The sequence below is a fragment of the Python bivittatus genome, unplaced genomic scaffold, assembly GCF_059951505.1.
Source record: "Python bivittatus isolate LINGU-HERP-01145 unplaced genomic scaffold, Pbiv_v1 ctg000530_np1212, whole genome shotgun sequence".
NCBI classification, from domain to species: Eukaryota; Metazoa; Chordata; class Lepidosauria; order Squamata; family Pythonidae; genus Python; species Python bivittatus.
Genome location: NW_028277085.1, coordinates 9,903,458 through 9,921,344, shown reverse-complemented (window position 1 = coordinate 9,921,344; position 17,887 = coordinate 9,903,458). Strand labels below are relative to the sequence as shown.

Below are 17,887 nucleotides of genomic sequence, written 5' to 3'. Positions count from 1 at the left end.
TGGTCTTTATTTATCCAAAAGATAGCCAACATGGAGGAGATAGGTCAAACTTTAAAGAGCTATGTCAACCTTCACTGCCCTCCCCGAGTCACAGAAGAGCAGGCGAGTCCATTGCTGTTTCTCCATCTGGACACCTGCCATGATCGCACCCAAGTTCAACAGGCAGCAGTTCCTTTCCTGGTGGGCTCTCAAGATCATAGACAGCATTAAGCGTTCACGAATGGGCATCAGAGCTTCCACCTTATGGGCCCTGATATTTTGGTCTAGATCAGTGTTTCCCAACCTGGACAACTTTGTGATGTGTGGATTTCAACTCCGAGATTTCTTAGCAATGACCATGCTGGCTGGGGAATTCTGGGAGTTGAAGTCCATACTTCACAAAGTTGCCCAGGTTGAGAAACACTGATCTAAATAGCTGGTGTGGGTCTTCCGGGCTGTGTGGCCGTGTTCTGGAAGTTTTGTTTCCTAACGTTTCGCCAGCACCTGTGACCGGCATCTTCAGAGGGCAGGAGCACAGACAGGAGCGGTTCTCTCTGTGCCCAGGATGATGTGACCCTGTTGTGGGTATTGGGGGTGTGTGGGGGGGGTTGGGTTACTGAGTGGCTGCTTGTTTTGGTGTCAGCATCTGTGTGTATCTTCCTGGGGATTAGACAGGGTTTTTTCTTCTATTGAATTGTTAACGAAGGGCTGCTGGGGGTGATTAGCAAGTTCATTGTATACTTGCCCGCAACTGCATGGTATGCGGTATACTCCTGCGGCGGTGAGGGGATCCCTTTTGTCTTTTGCTGATTTTAGCACTTCTTGTACTTTTCTGGTGGGTCTGAAGATTGTTTGGAAATTGTGTTTTTCCATCAGTTTTCCCATGCGGTCTGTGACCCCTTTGATGTAGGGCAGAAACCAACACCCACCAACAAAGTATTTCCACCGCAGGAGTATACCGCATACCATGCAGTTGCGGGCAAGTATACATCGGGACCACAAAACGCAGCATCCATACCAGGATAAAAGAACACGAAAGGCACTGCAGACTACAGCAGCCAGAAAAATCTGCAGTAGCTGAACCTGCTCTCAAGCACACTGGACACAAAATCCTTTTTGAAAACACAGAGATACTGGACAACACCAACAGCCACTATACCAGGCTATACCGGGAAGCCATTGAGATTCACAAACACCAGCACAGTTTCAATAAAAAAGAGGAGAGTCTAAAAATCAACAAAACCTGGCTACCAATCCTGAAAAATACAGCCTGCAAAAGGTCAACGAACTCAGCTCAACCACCAAGACATGTGAACAGTTCACACAATGAACTTGCTAATCACCCCCAGCAGCCCCTCGTTAACAATTCAATAGAAGAAAAAACCCTGCCTAATCCCCAGGAAGATACACACAGATTCTGACACCAAAACAAGCAGCCACTCAGTAACCCAACCCCCCCCACACCCCCAATCCCCCCCTTTCTCCCCCCCTCAGATCTCTATAAATACCCACAAAAAGGGTCACATCACTCTGGGCACAGAGAGAACTGCTCCTGTCTGTGCTCCTGCACTCTGAAGATGCCGGTCACAGGTGCTGGCGAAACATTCCAGAACACGGCCATACAGCCCGGAAGACCCACACCAGCCATTGTATGCCGGCCGTGAAAGCCTTCGACAATACACTGATCTAAATAGTTCACACCACTTAAGGCAACAAGGGTATACACTCAAACTCATACATTAGTGTGATTCTTATTGTTGTCACTATTATTAAAATCAACATTCATTTGATTTCTATCTCACCATCTTGTGACCCTGTTGATCCCTTGCATGGCTGCAGCTCAGAGCAGAAAAACAGAGCAGATCCTTCTGTGAATGCAAAGATAATACAGGCAGTCCTCATTTAGCAACCACAATTGTGACTGGCAACTTGGTTGTTAAGTGAGGTGGTTGCTAAGTGAAGCCACAACTGTGCTTATGATCTTACTTCAGCTTTCCTTTGCTTTACAGACCTGCGAAGGTCATCAATGCAAGGATTGGTTGTAAAGTTACTTTTTCATCACTGTCGTACCTGCAAATAGTCACTAAACGAGGCGGTTGCTAAACAAGGACTACCTGTATACAGCTGCTTGACGGGAAAAATCACCTGGTCGAAACTTTCTTAAGACAGACCGATTAGCTACAGGGAAAATAATAACAAATAAAACTTCTACAACTTGATTATGAGACCCACATTTTCTTGTCCTTTTAACTTTACCTTTGGACTCCTGGCACTATTCTATTACCTTCATTGCTGCATCTGGTCTTCTGTCTAGTTTCCTGTCTTGCTTAGACCAGTTCTCTTGGTGTGCTGGCTTAACCTACCATAGTTATGGTGCAATCTTCTTCTCCTCAATCTTCAATCCAGCACACATTTCTGATTCTGACTTTGGATTCTTTCTTGGCTTGGGCCCTGATTCTGACTCTCTGATTCTATGCACATTGTGACTTTAGACCTTTCCATGGCAACGCGCAACAACAAAGGACTTTAACAGCTGAAAGACAATTATATCCACAAGTAACAAAACGTGGGGAAAGACGTGAGAGACAATCCACAGAGCCTCTAGGAAACAATTTTTGTGTTGGATGACAAGATACTGCAGTCAATTTATTTTATGAATTGCGCTTACAAAGGCACAGAGATCATTTCCAGATCTTCAACAAAAACAAGAGTTTTGCTCCAAAAAAAGAAGCTGTATGCAAGCACTCACTACAAAGTCTTACACAATGTGAAAAAGTACCCCAAAACCAATTGCATTGATAAAATGCAAAGAAGAAAACACTAAAATATGGGGGTTTTTTCCCCAGTGTTCATGGATCATGTAAGTTAGAGTACATAAAAAACTGTACAAATAGTTGCTCATCAAAAGAAATGAGGAACCTAATTTTCCATCCTTGGCACGGTTGTCTAACCCTTCTCCTTGAAAAGCGCCGGTTAGGGAAGTTGCTTGGAAGCCAGGAGCAATGGACTTGGAGTCATCTCAGGTTTCAAAGCCCAGAATTCAAGGAAAGAGAACTCAAAGTCAAAACGAGCTGTATGCTGAAAAGGTTGTTATTCCCAAGTATCTATTTTTCAGGCGATAACTATAAGCAACTGCAATTATACATACTTGCTTTAGTGTTGCTGCTATCTTTCTCAAGCACTAAGGAATCACAAGACACTGCTGACATGTTTACACCCAAATCAAGTCTATGTAAATTTCTAAATTTGAATCAATCCATTTAAATCAATCCATTTCAAATCTCCCTCAAAATTAAAATTTTAGAGTCACTTGTATAGTGAGATGGGCAGCATATATCAATTTGAAAAATAAATAAATAAAAATAAAATTATAAATAAATAAATAACTTTGCTGCTAACCCAACATTTGAAGAGCATTGATTAGATACAGTATCTGTATTTCTCCTATACCTTTACATTGAGCAGGTATTTAACTCATGTCACTGTTAGCAGAAAAATAAATATTCTGGGCTCTGATCCCCCCACATTTTTCCCCTTCCTTTTGTTTAACAAAAGGGGGCAAGTTGCCAGAACTTTAAAGCTGTTTGATCTGGGAAAGCAAGAACAGTCAAACAAAATTAGAGATCAGACTCACATTATTGCTGCAGGTTTTATATCGGATATTTCTGCCTTCACAGTTCCTGGAAGACAACAAAAATAAGACTTGAATGATTATGAAGAAGTGTCATTGAAAGACAAGTCTTTCCTATACATTATTATCTCAATTGCTGTGTGTGTGTGTGTATTGTTGTATCTCACTTTTAACTGTGTTTAGAGGATGATGGGTTAACGTAACAGTCTGATGAAGGAAATTACAGTTTCTACTGTTAACCTTAGAGCTGTGTAACATCTCAACCTATTCAGTTAATTCTGAAATACTATGCACGAATTGCATATGGCTTACTAGCAGAAGCCTACCTAGACTATAAAGGCTTCTAGGCCACACTGTCATTATTTATGAACAAACATTCAGCTTATAGAATGCAGAGATCAAGGCTCCTTATCAACAAGATAGGAAGCCCACATGGGCAATGGGTTGGGATCCTGTGAACAAGAAAGAGGACAGGCAGGAAGAAAGGGTTTGGTCACTCCAGATCTCTACCACTAAGAGTACCTTCTGAAAACCTATCTATCTATCTACCTATAGGTGGATTTCCACATTAAGCTACCTCATTATATGGTTTTGACTTGCCATGCCATGTGAACCCTGTCCTTCTGCTTTGTTAAATCATGGTTTATGGGATGTCCTGCAAACCCAGCTACATGCAGTTTGTTCATTAAAAGATGGTTGTCCAAGGCTGGGCTTAGCACGATATGAGAACCAGGTGCACAAACAGATACTTGCACTAGGATACAGGAAAAGTCAATGCTAAAAAGAATGCTGAGTCTATCCACCAAATTTTCAAAGACAAATTTAGGGTTAAGATTCTTCTTTACATGATACAGTAAATATACACCTGGAACCTGGCAGGCACAAAAGAGGCTGAAAAGGAGAAATTTTAAGAGGCAATATTGGCTAGTGGGGAAGGTGTCCCACTGCTTTGCAACATCCATCCTATGGGAGAAGACTGCTGGATTATTTCTACATATGCTTGGCATGAAGCCAGAAAACAGGTTGAACTCACAGACTGCACTAAGCCATGGTTGGTTTTAACTACAAGCTATATTGACTTACTTTACACTTAATAGTGAGCTGCAGACCATGGTTTGCAAACCATCATGTAAAGGTATACATCATTGTAAACCAAGACCAAACAATCCACATTACAGCCTAGTAATGTGTGTCACCTGGCCAAAAATACTTTGGAGGCATTTTTGATACACTGTCAGGCCAGCAGCTCTCCATTTTATCTTTTAACATTTAAAAAGCTCTTCTTTGCATGTATTTAAATTGCCCCCTTATGGAGATAGATTTAATGCAAACAGCCCGAATCTCCAGTGCGGAAAGAGTCCTGCATCCAACTTTATGACCTGCACTTAGAATGACCAACCTGCCATTCAAACATCTCCTTAGTGAGTAGGATGCACCTCCTCCACAGGTACGTGAGCAATCACTCCATGCACCCCAGGCATCCCAGCCACCTTCTTTATCTTCATTCGACTGGGTGATTCTTGAGGTCTGGAAGTACAAGAGAAAGAAAAGCAATTCAGGAGTCCAGAAAACTTGTACATTCTGAAAATCCATTTAATTGGCTTTTTATGCCAAGAACATTGCTATCCTACAGGTTAATCAGAGATTTACATCAGAGCTGTATGACGTGACTGTGATACGATGGCACTGTAATTGAAAATGTTAGCCTGATTCTTATTTTGACTTTACATTATTTATCAGGATTTATCAATTCGGTTACTAAAAAAAGTTTTATTTAAAGAGATAAGGAGACAACTATGATTTCATAGCATGTGCATGTACAGTACCATGTAGTTAAAAGCCTGTTGTCTTTCTGCATTATTTATTATTCTGGTCTTCCTCTTTCCAATCAATTTCCAGCAGCATTATTTTTTTTTCAACTTCTCTGTTGAGGATCACTAGGTTGTTCAGCTGCTCCAGAGTTGGAGCAGAATTATTTGTCCTCAGAAGAGAAGGAATGTAGCTGCACCCACTTTTTAAAGTAAACCAAACCGATTCATACTTTCTTAGCTAATGCATGGGTACAGTAATTCTTTGAGACTTTGCACTTCATAGTTTGCAAGATATACAGGTTTGCGAAACAGCCATTTACTTTCAAGTATGGTAAGAAATTGAAGATTACTTTTGCATGATAAATGATATTCTGAAAAGAGGGCCTCTGAGACAGACACATATTCATCTGTTTATTTGATTTATACCCTGCCTTCTACTCAGATGAGCAAGCCATTCAAAACAATACTGATGTTTTAGCTGACATCCTGAAAAAGGGATTTATGCTCTTGAGAAAAGTCTTTAAAAATACTGGCTTGAAGTTGGGTTGTTTCAAAAAATGGAAGATCAGGAATCTGTGATCCTCGAGATATAGCAGAACCCTGAACAATGTTTCCGAGCATCTCTCACTGCTGGCTTTGTAGAGGTGGACTACAGTATGGGGAATTTTAGCTGAGCAATATCCATCAACTGCAACTAATCATTGGAGAGACTAAGCAGCATCTTGATTCTGGGCACAGAGTTAATGTTATGAAGCAAAAGCAGAGTTAAAGAATGAAGCAAATGACTCAATCAACCACTTCAGAAGAGAGAGGAATCTGATAATGTGATGCTAAACTGTAGTTCAGTGTTACACATGAACAAGACCATTTCCTCCTATCAAATCTGCTGCTTTAGCTATGAGGTTAGAGAGCTTCTGAGTAGATCTGCTTACTGATGACTACTCCAGTAAGCAAGCTGACATAAAACCTTCCTTCAGCATGGAGGCTCCAACCTGCAAGATGTTTTTAAGATACAGACTCTGGCATTATTCAATCCACTCCACTCCAAACCTTTAGGAGGAAAAGCCAACTTTCTTTCAAGCGCTTTGGATTAAATTTGACAATACTGCTGCTGAATAATATAGGGAACTATTAAGCCCACCCCTTTCCAAAATGTTCTTTTAAGTTTGCCAGCCTATCCCTTTAAATACCAAATGGGGGCCAGCCAATAACATTCTTGTGTTTCTCTTTGCACATATAAAGTGTTAATAAAGTCACCCTTGAGTGAAGCAGAACTTCTGGTGACTACATGGACACATCTGTAAGTTTTCTCAGCAACAGTACAGAAGTGGGTTGCAACTGCCTTCTTCTGCAATGTTTCTTTCATTTTTCAGTCCATGTTGGCTAGATGTTGCCACCTACTATGACTTATAAATTGTCATAGAGAAACAAATCCACAAGAACTTGTTCTCAACTCGAATCAGAGCCTGTGGTCAGTGATGCTAATAAACTAAGAAAATTGACATAATATGTATTTATATTTCTTAGCTCTAAATCCAATCACCTAAAAATACATTAATGCTAGTTTATCTAATTCAAAATTAAATATAATGCAAGTAATAATTACTTTCCCAAAGCACATCATAGAAGCAATTCCAAAACAGCTGATTGTCCTCTATCAAAATGAAGATTTTAATTCCCTCTTTATATGTACTATAGTTTAATTCTACCATTTCTTTCTCCTAACCTTCTCATAGTTCAACAAACGTTTGTCCTGAGCTTCTCACCCTTCAAGCTGGGAAACTGTTGATTATTGACATAACTGACATCTCTGCCCTGAGAAACTCTGGCTGTCAACTTCACTTCCACAGGCAGGATGCCTAAACAGTCAGGGATCTTGCAAGGCAAAGAGAGTGATGAATATCTCTCTTCTACAGATATGACTTTTTCTTGTTGAATCCAGCAAACGTTTCTCAAAAACTCACGTTGGAAGAGAATGCCCACACTAGCTTACATAAAATTAATAACCAGACAGGCATATAATTTTAAAAGACATGAAACAGAAGACAAAAGGGTGAAGACTGAAGGGTAATTCAGGCCTTAGTTCTTATTGCCTCATCATTCCTAAAACAGCCAACAAAAATGAAAATGGGCTGGCCAAAAGGCCTAGGTGATGTCATCATGCCAGAACTAGTTCCAAAGCTCTGAGGTTCTGAATCTTCAACCTTCTCCAAAGTTCTGAATCTCTCCTACTGCTAGGGAAAAGTGGGAGCTCCCTAGGTATGGGGCAGCTTCTCAGTGGCCTGATGAGATGGTGAAGGAAGGGAATCCTCGGTGATTTTGTCTCTGAATTCTCACACAATGTCATCCTTCACCTGAAATTTTGCAAGGCCTTGTACAGGAACACCAGAATTTCATGAAATCTAATAAATAAATATCAGCTACACTTAAAAGAATTCTTTTTATTTAATCTGGGAGTCCAACCCCTGCCATATATTCACCAATTGTTTATTTAATTAATGTAATTAATCAATAAGTTGTGGTCAGATTTAAACTGAGTGATCAGTGGCCCTCTTTTCCTCATCAGTTGCACATACACATCTTTTAACAGTACTTTTTAATTCAAGGAGTGGAATCTTCAGCCTTAATCTGAAAGAACATTGGGCCCCAGATATCAACAACTAGAGAAACATGGGTCTAAACCAACAAAAACATTTTTAAAAGCTAATTACAGAGTAATCCCCCAGCAGTCTCTTAACAAAATATTGCTCTTCCCTCTACTTGCTTATAGCTGATTATTGATTTAATTCCTAACAGTGAGCCAATTCGAGTTAAGCTATACCCTTTGCTGATTTCACCCCTTCCCTTTCTCTTTATTTGAATTTGGCTTCACAGTATGGTCAAATATAATACATAGATTTGATGAAAGCTGACAGCTAGTAAATCAAATATTATTTTGCTAGTAAATGATAGGCCAGCTCAAACTACTTTTAACTCTTTTTCCCGTGGGATGAATTATTTGGACTGGCTGGAGTTTAAATCAACAGTGTGGATACTGATTTAGTCAAATGATTATGAAGAAAGACGTGACAGCACAAATGAGAACTTTGATCATCATCTATGGCAAAGTAGATTTTTGGGAACTGGAAGTCCTTCAGAACAATTGGCTCATCTACTGAAAATGTCATAGTAGGAGGACAACTCCAGTTGGAACGACTATGGGGGAGGAGAAGGAGGCAGTAGATAAGATTCAGTCCTGCAATTCTCAGTGCACACTTGTAAGAGAAGAAGGCTCACTGAAATCAATGGAACCCTTGAGTAAACACTCTTAGAACTGTGTTCGCCAAAGGCCATGTTGGGAAGAGGATTAGTGCTGAAAATCTAACTGTGCTCCCTGGTTCCTGCAAAGATGGTTAGGCTCTATAAGGCTAAGAGCTAAGGAAGAAAGGGTCAGGCAGAATGGGAGATTTGGCCCTTCCCTGATCCTGTCCCACACCTCTGGGTTACAAGAGAGAATGAAAAATATATAGTTTCGCTATATATAGTGAAAATACAGTTTCAATATAGATTCCATTAGTACCTAAGCTCTCGAGCTGAATCATATGCCATATTTATAGCAGAGCTACCAGATCTGGGCTGCAAACATCTAGATGTCTATTTGTCAGCCCTCCAAGGTAGACCAAAGCTAATACTCTTTTTATTATAAGTTATAGTTATAAGGTTATACCTGGGGGTCCTTCTGGATTCATGACTCCTGCTCGAGGAGCAGGTGGCAGTCATGGCCAGGAGGGCCTTTGTTCAACTTCGTGTGGTGAGCCAGTTATGCCCTTTCCTGGATCAGGAGGCCCTCTGGTCAGTCATTCATGACCTGTTCATCTCTCGTTTAGACTACTGCAATGCGCTCTACATGGGGCTACCCTTGAAGAGTATCTGGAAGCTACAGCTGGTTCAAAATGCAGCCACGCAAACAATCCTTTGCTGCGGGAGCTGCATTGGGTCCCAGTTTGCTTCCAGGTCCAATTCAAGGTGTTGGTTATTACCTCTAAAGTCCTACATGGCATGGGTCCAGGTTACCTGAGGGACCATCTCACCTCCATCACATTGACCCATCCCACCCGGTCAGGCAGAGAAGGCATGTTATGGATCCCGTCAGTGAAAGAATGGCGACTGGTGGGGCCCAGGAAGAGAGCCTTCTCTGCCGTTGCCCCCGCCCTCTGGAATATTCTCTCCCCAGAGGTGTGGTGGGCCCCTACCTTCCTGGCTTTCCAGAAAGAACTGAAGACCTGGTTCTGCCAGCTTGCATGGGGCAAGAAGAGTTTTAACCACCCCTGGGGGTGGCTGGTGCCCTGATGACACTCCCCGAGCCTGATAATTTTTAGCTACCATAAATTCTTGGAAGATATTTATTATTTATTTAGGACTAATTGTTATATTGTATTTTTAATTAATATTTATCTTTTCTGTAACTGCCCAGGGTCACTTTCTAATGAGATGGGCAGCGACAAATTTGATAAATAAATAAATAAATAAATAAATAAATAAATAAATAAATAAATAAATAGTAACAGAATCTTGCAAGTCTGAATGTGCTCCCCCACTCCCTCCCTTTATCTTCATGAGAACTAGGGAGGGTCATGTCTGAGACACTTTCTCAAATTACATGTCTGCCCCAGATTCAGATTTCTTTTATCTGCCTGTTGTCTTAGTTGCAGCTCTTCCTCCTATTCCTCAAGGTTATTCTTTCTTCCCATTACACTACTAGATGACAGTATCCTGCCTCTCAGAAAACATTAGCTCTTTTGTAACATTTAGTGGTCATATAAACTTTTGCAGCTCAGATCTAGTAGGCCTTATTTATAAGCCATAGCAGCCTTCTCCAATCTCGTGCCTTCCAAACGTGTTGGGAACTCAACACCCCATTTCCCAGCTACCACTGAAAACTAGAATTCTAACTCCACTGGATGGCATTGGGATGAGAAAGCATGGCCACCTCAATTTGAAGACGATGCCTGCATTTAAGGCTTATTATGCCCAGCACCACAGTAAATGTATTATTATTGTAATTGTTATTGTATAATTATAACAAAATTAATGCAGTGATAGATAAGCACGCTTTTCATCATAAAGAACAACAGCATGCCCTGAGAAATTAACAATCTATTTTTTTTTCAAGACAAAAAGAGAAAAAAAGATAGAAGCAAGGCTATACGAGGAATAGTTTTCCAATTTGGATAGACTTAAACCAAACTGGATGGTTGGTGTACAAAGCTTCAGAGGCAGGAACAAAGAGCTATAAAAGTTTAATTGTAATATAACTATCAAGGGGTTCTTCCTTTCCAATACATGACATCTGTTAGATGAGTTGTCCAAAATTCTAAGATGTTACATAAAGTAACAGATATTTGTTGTTTATTTTAAAAAACTGTAACAAGCTGGGCAAAAACATCAGCGGTCAATTTATCCTATTTTGTTATGAAATTTTCCAGGATTTCAATGGCAGTATCTAACAATACTAAAAATACTCTGCACAGCTCCTTCACTTGGCCAGGATTAATACATACATACATACATACCAGCACATGTTCCCTTTCAAGATAAGTAATATTGTGCAGAAAAAAAGTAAGAAACAGCCAAAGAAATTAAAGGCATGAGTTAAGGAAAAGAAAAAAATATATAGCTAAAACTATTTGACATCAACTCCATTTACTATACTTCCCCATAACTTTCTACCCTTGTAAAACCATCCTTTGTTTTTTTTAAAAAAAAACTTTATTATGTTTTAAAAAGCAAAAGGATAAAAAATAACAAGAACTAATAGTCAAGAAGAAGAGTAGAAAGCAAGAAAGTTAGAAATAAATAAAGAAAACAAAAGTGGTGGAAAATAGAGAAGAAAAAGAGGAAAAAAAGAAATACAAAAAGAATAACTTCCTTTTTGTACAGCAGATATAAATGAATCATATAATAACCTCTTACTCTAAAACTACATCTTGACATACATATTTTGTATAATCTATTAATTTAATTAATCATCATATCCATATATCATAATTTCATTTTTTCCTATTTCCTGCAAAACATCCAAAAGGAGCTTCCAATTGGCATTAAAGTTAATCAATGTTTTTTCTCTAAGCAAAGCTGTCAATTTCACCATCTCGGCTAACTCCATCGACTTCACCATCCATTCTTCCATGGTAGGTAATGTCAAATCTTTCCACCTTTGAGCATATAAAAGTCTAGCTGCAGTTATCATATATAGAAACAAAGGTCCATGAGTTTATTCCAATTGTAAAACCATCCTTTCTTCATCCATGTCCACATATGGCTTCATACCTTGCCTTTGGCTCTTAAACTTCTCACCTCTTTATTTTTCATGATTTTGTCAACACCAACCATTCATGACTTTCCCAGTCTTCCTCTTCCTCTCAGCTCATTCATTCTCCCTTCATAAATTTGTTTTGCAATTTCATCCCCATTCATTCTCTCATTGCTTTCGTACCAGTCACTCCTTTTGTGTTTAGTCCACATTCATTCTTGTCCCTGTGTCTTTGTACTATCACCCTTTTTAAAAATGTTGCATTCCAGCTACATTCAACTCCTGACATATCCAACTCTCACTTTCATAGAACAAAGTGGACAGAAGCTCCCTCTTATACACATTTTCACTTTTTTTACAAGCATTATTTCCTTTTAGCAGACTATATACTATTTACTATCTTTCTAACAACATTTGCACCTCTTAACATTTCTCCCTTCATTTTCCCATCTTCTGCAAACATTCTAAGGTATGCAAATCTGCCAAATTGTTCTAGTTTTTCACCATTTATGTGTCATTTGCAATCATTCACTCCATTTTCAACACATCTCTAATATCACCATAAGAACCCACCTAACCACACCCTACCAGGAAAACAGTCAAAAGAGCACGTGCTCTGTGCATTTGTGCCTGGAAAAAAAGGCAGAAGAAAGTGACCTCAAATTAGCAGAATGAGAAAGAGAGAGGGGACACAGAGTACAGTAAATCCTGATCTATCTACACCCCACCGCCTCCTTGTGGTCAGTAGGTCATAATGTGCTGAGGAGTCACTACCACTGGGTTTGGATCTCCAACGCGAGCAACTGTATCTGTTCATGGGATTAGGAGGTTGCTCCCCACAACTGCTGTGCAATCTCAGGAAAGGGCATGGCTCCTTTAAAGGGGTTACAGATATGTGATAAGTCTATATCAATGATTACTAAAGCAGGTTTTATAACTCTAACATTTATTCACATGACAGGCAGAAGGAAGTGACCTCAGATTAGCAATCTCATAGACCAGTGTTTCTCAACCTTAGCAACTTTAAGATGAGTGGACTTCAACTCCCAGAATTCCTCAGCCAGACATGCTGGCTGGGGAATTCTGGGAGTTGAAGGTCCAGTCATCTTAAAGTTGCCAAGGTTGAAAAACACTGTCTTAGACAAAGAGCAGGCAGAGTGATAGACAAAGAGCACAGAGTAAATCCTTAACTCTCTATTAATACCCTATTGCGCCCTCATGTTGTTGACAAACAGTACCATTGAATTTGAACCTCCAACACAAAACAGAATGGACAGTGACGGAAAAACATCCACTTCTTAATTTTTAGATTAAAAAATGTTGCCATAGCAGAGGCTGGTCCAACTGTCCCAAAGTAAGACAAAACTGCCCTGTCATAACAGCAAAACTACAACCAAAGACCAAAATCTAACCTACAGCGGTTGACTTTTTAGCAAACACCTAGGATATACTTTACGGCTATTTGTTAGATACTGCTATAAAACACATTATTGTTGCTTTCAAATAGACTCAGATGTTCAACCGCTGTTCAGCTGACAGAGTTTAGGATGTCCAGTACATTTCCACTGCTCTTCCTTTTTTTTGTCACTGTAACTTTTTCGTCATAGAAACACGGGAATATAAATAAATAAATAAATAAATAAATAAATAAATAAATGGTATGTTTGCATATAAATAAGTAAATGCTGGGAATTAATTTAAGGAATCAACAGCCCTGTTCTCTTTTCAAACTTTCCAGGATATTGTTCTTTCTTTCTCTATTGTTCTTGAACCCTGGCTACTCTTTTAATCCTTGGCCATAGCATCTTTTTTTTGCCAACGATGCCTAATGCCTCGTGGGGCACCGTCTCCATCTCCATACAAAAAGTTTGGATCTGGGTTATGACTTGCTTAACCAGCCAGTGGGAAACGGGAGCCTGCCAAGAACCTTGGCCTCGTGCCTGGCACCATGTTTCTGATGGGAACTTAGGAAGCCAAGAGAAGCATGGCTATATTTTTGTTTCACTGACATCTCAAATCTCCACTATCCTTCCAGAAATCAAGTATGTCTCGTTATTGGTGAGAAAGCATATAGAACAATTCATTTCTTATTTTTATTGCTGAATCAACTATTAACTTCACTCTTCAGGTGTCACATAACAATTTAACTGACCACAACAAAATCTCAGCCCAAATGAAGCAACACAAAGAAAAAAATACCTAAAATAGGAGGAAGTGGAAAATTAATTGCTGGCCTAATAAAGGATAAAATAATTGTCTGATATCAACTTGCGAATAAAATGGTTGTTAGATTTTAAACCCTTCCAATGCCTGAAAGAGGTTGCTTGGTTTTACTTTTCTGGTTAAACATTTTAATTGAGTAATAAAGGCAGGTCATAAGATGGGCACACTTTCCTTTCCCAAATTTTTATTTTTGAGGTTTCACTGCTACAGACATTTACCTTGATGTAAGGTCTTTCCAACTGAGTAGGCCTTTCTACTAACAACAGACCCTTATAAGATTGTAATGTAAAGCAACAGTAACAGTGGTAAAGGTAAACAAGGCACGTGTGAGCAAACAGAGAAAACACAACAATAGAAAATATAGCACTATTCCGCTTTAAATAAAACATGAGGGATGGGTTACTTGGCCCTTCCCGCCACCTCTGCTCCCTGTTTTCAGTTTTTCAATTAAATTGAGAAATGGTGGTATGTTTTATTGAAGTTTACTGTAATATGGTTGTTACTAATTTAGATAACTTTCTATTTTGGAGTGGACTATAAATAACCTAAATAATTATGATAATAATAATAACGTATCACAGAGTTAAGGGGGGGGGAACACATATTTCAGAAAAATCACAGAGCAACCTCCCTCCTAAGCTGGTAACAACTTTATTTTCAGAAAGGATAGTAAGAAAAACGGTGCTTGTTTCTTTAGCCAGAAAACAGAAGGATGCAATTGCATTGCTCATGTATCCAGCATGGAACTGTAATATGTAGGAGAATGTATGGTAGGACCTTCTCATCTTCTCCATCTGGACATACCAGGACATGCTCAAGCTTCCTTGGTCAGAATCCCTTCAGGTTGCCAACATAATACTGGGGGGAGGGGGGGAAAACACCATCAACTGGCTTCCCAGTATTTGAAAACAGCCTTTGCTCAAATTATTGTACGCGTACTCATTTTGACAGCAAAATGGAAGGGAAGCAGAACAAATGACGTTCCTTCATTGTGGTTCTCCATACCCTGTGAAGCCCTCATGCTACTCTTGAGCCAAAAGCATTTTGCTGTATGACCCACTTCAGTGATTATGAAATAGAAACTGAACTCCTTGCAGAAAAAAACTATAGCGGTGGTATATGCCCGTTTTCTGTCTCCCACAATTATATATTTGAACTATAATGACAGGTTGCAGGAAACTATTGTATAGATGAGGTGATTTATAAACCTGCTTAAACAGTGTAACTTTTATCAGTTATGCAACATTAATCACCAATCTATGAAAAATATTTTCTTGTATATGATCCTCTCAAGAGTGATTTGCTGTTTTTTTTTCTTTTTTAAATACACTGCATTTAGTTTCTTAGGCAGTTTAATAACTCCAGGCTGATAAGCAGAATCATGTGCATTTTGTTAATAACCTAGAATGAAAAAGGGACAAAGGTAAAACATAGCCTAATTTGAATATTTAATAATAAAAGCCCTGACTGAAATTATTCTGGAGAAAGCAGAATATTTGTTCCTAATAATTCCTATATTATAGCATTTGCGTTGTTATTTTGAAAATCAAAACTTTCAATCTTTTGAAAAGCTTCCAGATTAAAGGTCAGGAGATTTATCTTCCTTAAAGTGAATTAGATATTCCCTCTTCGCTCCGACATAGCTACACTCGGAAACATTGCATTTCTCTTTCAAAGTCTGGGGCTGGGCTGAGCTTTAGGTCTGTCATCTCTTTTCAGGACCCACTAACCACAACCCACAAACATCTTAGCTCCCAAAGCCAGCCCACATTTAACTGCCCATCTCTTCCAGAACAAATAACACCTTCACGTCTTTACTTTGGTTCAAGCAATTAATGGCTGGGGGGAGTTAAGTTTTAATTCAGAGTATCTCCAGACTAGAGGTTCAGGACCACTGGGAGCAATCTTTGAGAAATCATGGAGGATGGGTGTAGCATCAGAGGACTAGAGAAGCTTAAACATTGTTCCTATCCTGAAAAATTAAAAAAAAAAGAGAGAATTTGGGGAACTACAAACTGATGCTGGGCTGTTGAAAAGGTATTGTTTGCAGTATTGCTAATTAGCAGGATTGCTAATACTGCTGAAAAGATATTGTTAATTTTAACAGCAATTACTTTCCTTTTGGAAAGGACATTTATTATACATGTCAGGCTTGAGGATACTTGATAGGATTATAAGAATGTCCATACAAAGGTTTCTACAAAAAATTAAGGCAGGATGGCCTCTAATTTGCACAGTGCAATTTCAACAGAGTTTAACTGCCAGCCTCACATCTTATCACAATATAGCTCTTTGCTTTTACTGGAAAAGGCTGTTTGCACACCAAATGTGCACGGAATCCATATCACGACTCCATACGAACACAGGCAATGTTGCTAGAGTGGCCAACAGCAAAATTCCACCCTACAAATCAAGGAAGAGTCAAGGAAAAATGTTGTCCAGGATCTTGTGCCAGCAAACTGATTACATACCAGTCCGAGAGACTGTTTCAGAACCAATTCAAGAGCAAGCAGCTAAGCCCCCGCCAAGGAGAAAAATCATGCCAAATCATTGTTCCAGTGGTTTGTGTCATTAAGCAGGAGGAATGTTACTGTTTTAGAGTTTAGCATGGAAAATAACATATTGAAGGTCCACACCATTCAATTCATCAGCCTTAAGCTTATGCCAAGGGAATCAGTTGCTACAGCATCAAATAATGATTTCCCTGCAAGGAGACATCACTGGAAGAACTACCCTTGTCAAAGGAGTCAATAAACACACTCCAAACGGCAAGTGACTGTGCCAAGCAACAATCCAACCCTCTGACTTTTGCTTGGAGTTGCTGTTTTTCATTTTAAAAATCAAGAGACGGGGGGAGGGGAGATGGCACATCTTGTGTAATGTGGCCTTCAGAGAAACGTAATCTCCTTTAGCTAACATTTTAGAAAAGGAAATATCAAATCCACAATGTTTTAGCCCCTAACTGTTAACGCCCCTAGTTATTCTTTTATGTCAGCTTAACTTTTTTTCTTTTTTTTTTAAAGGGGAAAGATGTGTTTTCTTTCTAATTACCCAGTATGTTCCTGCCTGTGAATTCCTTGATTCTGACCCCGGTAAAACATCAATAAGCTTTTAATGTTATTAATGGTGCCCTGCCACATCCTGGTTTTGATTCTAAAATAGCCACTTCTAAAGTTACTAGGGCACTTTGGAGAAATTCATTTTGGGTTCCTTATTTCAAATCCTAAAACAAAAGTCTGTCATGGAGGCCTGTGTCTTTATAGCAAATTAATACATACATTTCTGTCTACACTACTGCAGACAGATGCCCCCCTCCCCATCCCAGGGAAATCCTTGATAAATAAAAATAAAGTAAGTCAACTAAAATGCAAACGTGTCATTGGGAGTTGGGTGGTACATAGATAAATAAATGCCCACCTGGACCCTGGGAATTGTAATTTTCAAAATATGGCCAGTTCTAAAACCAAGCTTACAATCCAGAAATGCCCTATTTTTTCAATCTCTCGTTCATTTCTTGGAATGATGCTACTAAGCGGTTATAAATTGTGGATATAATGGCTTTATCCTCTCCTTCCTCCCTCTTTTAAAGATGGTAATATATGCTACTTCACTTATTTCAGAAAAGTGGTGGTGGTGGTAGAAGGCTGCCCCAAAGTCCTGTCCTTAAAACACCACAACTCCCCCACCCCATCCTAAGATGCTACAATCCCTTTTACTCCCTGCTTGCTGTTGCCAGCTATAACAAATGACAGGGCAATAGAGGGGTACCTCCCAGAAGCCATGAGGCCTCTCCCTTGCCAATTCTTAACAGGATTTCAAGGGAAAATCTGCAGATAGCATTCCAGAAAAGCCTATCTGGTTTAATACCATTTAATTATATTTGTAACTGGTTCTTTAATGAGAAACTGCAAAACAGCATTCTGTTTCGCCTCTTTTCTGATTCTTTTAGTG

At 39.3% G+C, this 17,887-nt stretch overlaps 1 protein-coding gene across 4 annotated transcripts in view; it reads right to left on the bottom strand.

Moving 5' to 3' along the window:
- The window catches only part of ADAMTSL3 (ADAMTS like 3), a 177,169-nt gene that overhangs the window by 96,685 nt on the left and 62,597 nt on the right, over window positions 1-17,887 (bottom strand). For all 4 annotated transcript variants that reach the window (XM_088148615.1, XM_088148614.1, XM_088148613.1 and 1 more), the window contains exons 4-5: window positions 5,010-5,137; window positions 3,614-3,659 (exon numbers count right to left, since the gene is read on the bottom strand). In XM_088148615.1, the coding sequence (XP_088004741.1) occupies window positions 3,614-3,659; window positions 5,010-5,137 (174 nt within the window). The remainder of the gene's footprint in view (window positions 1-3,613; window positions 3,660-5,009; window positions 5,138-17,887) is intronic.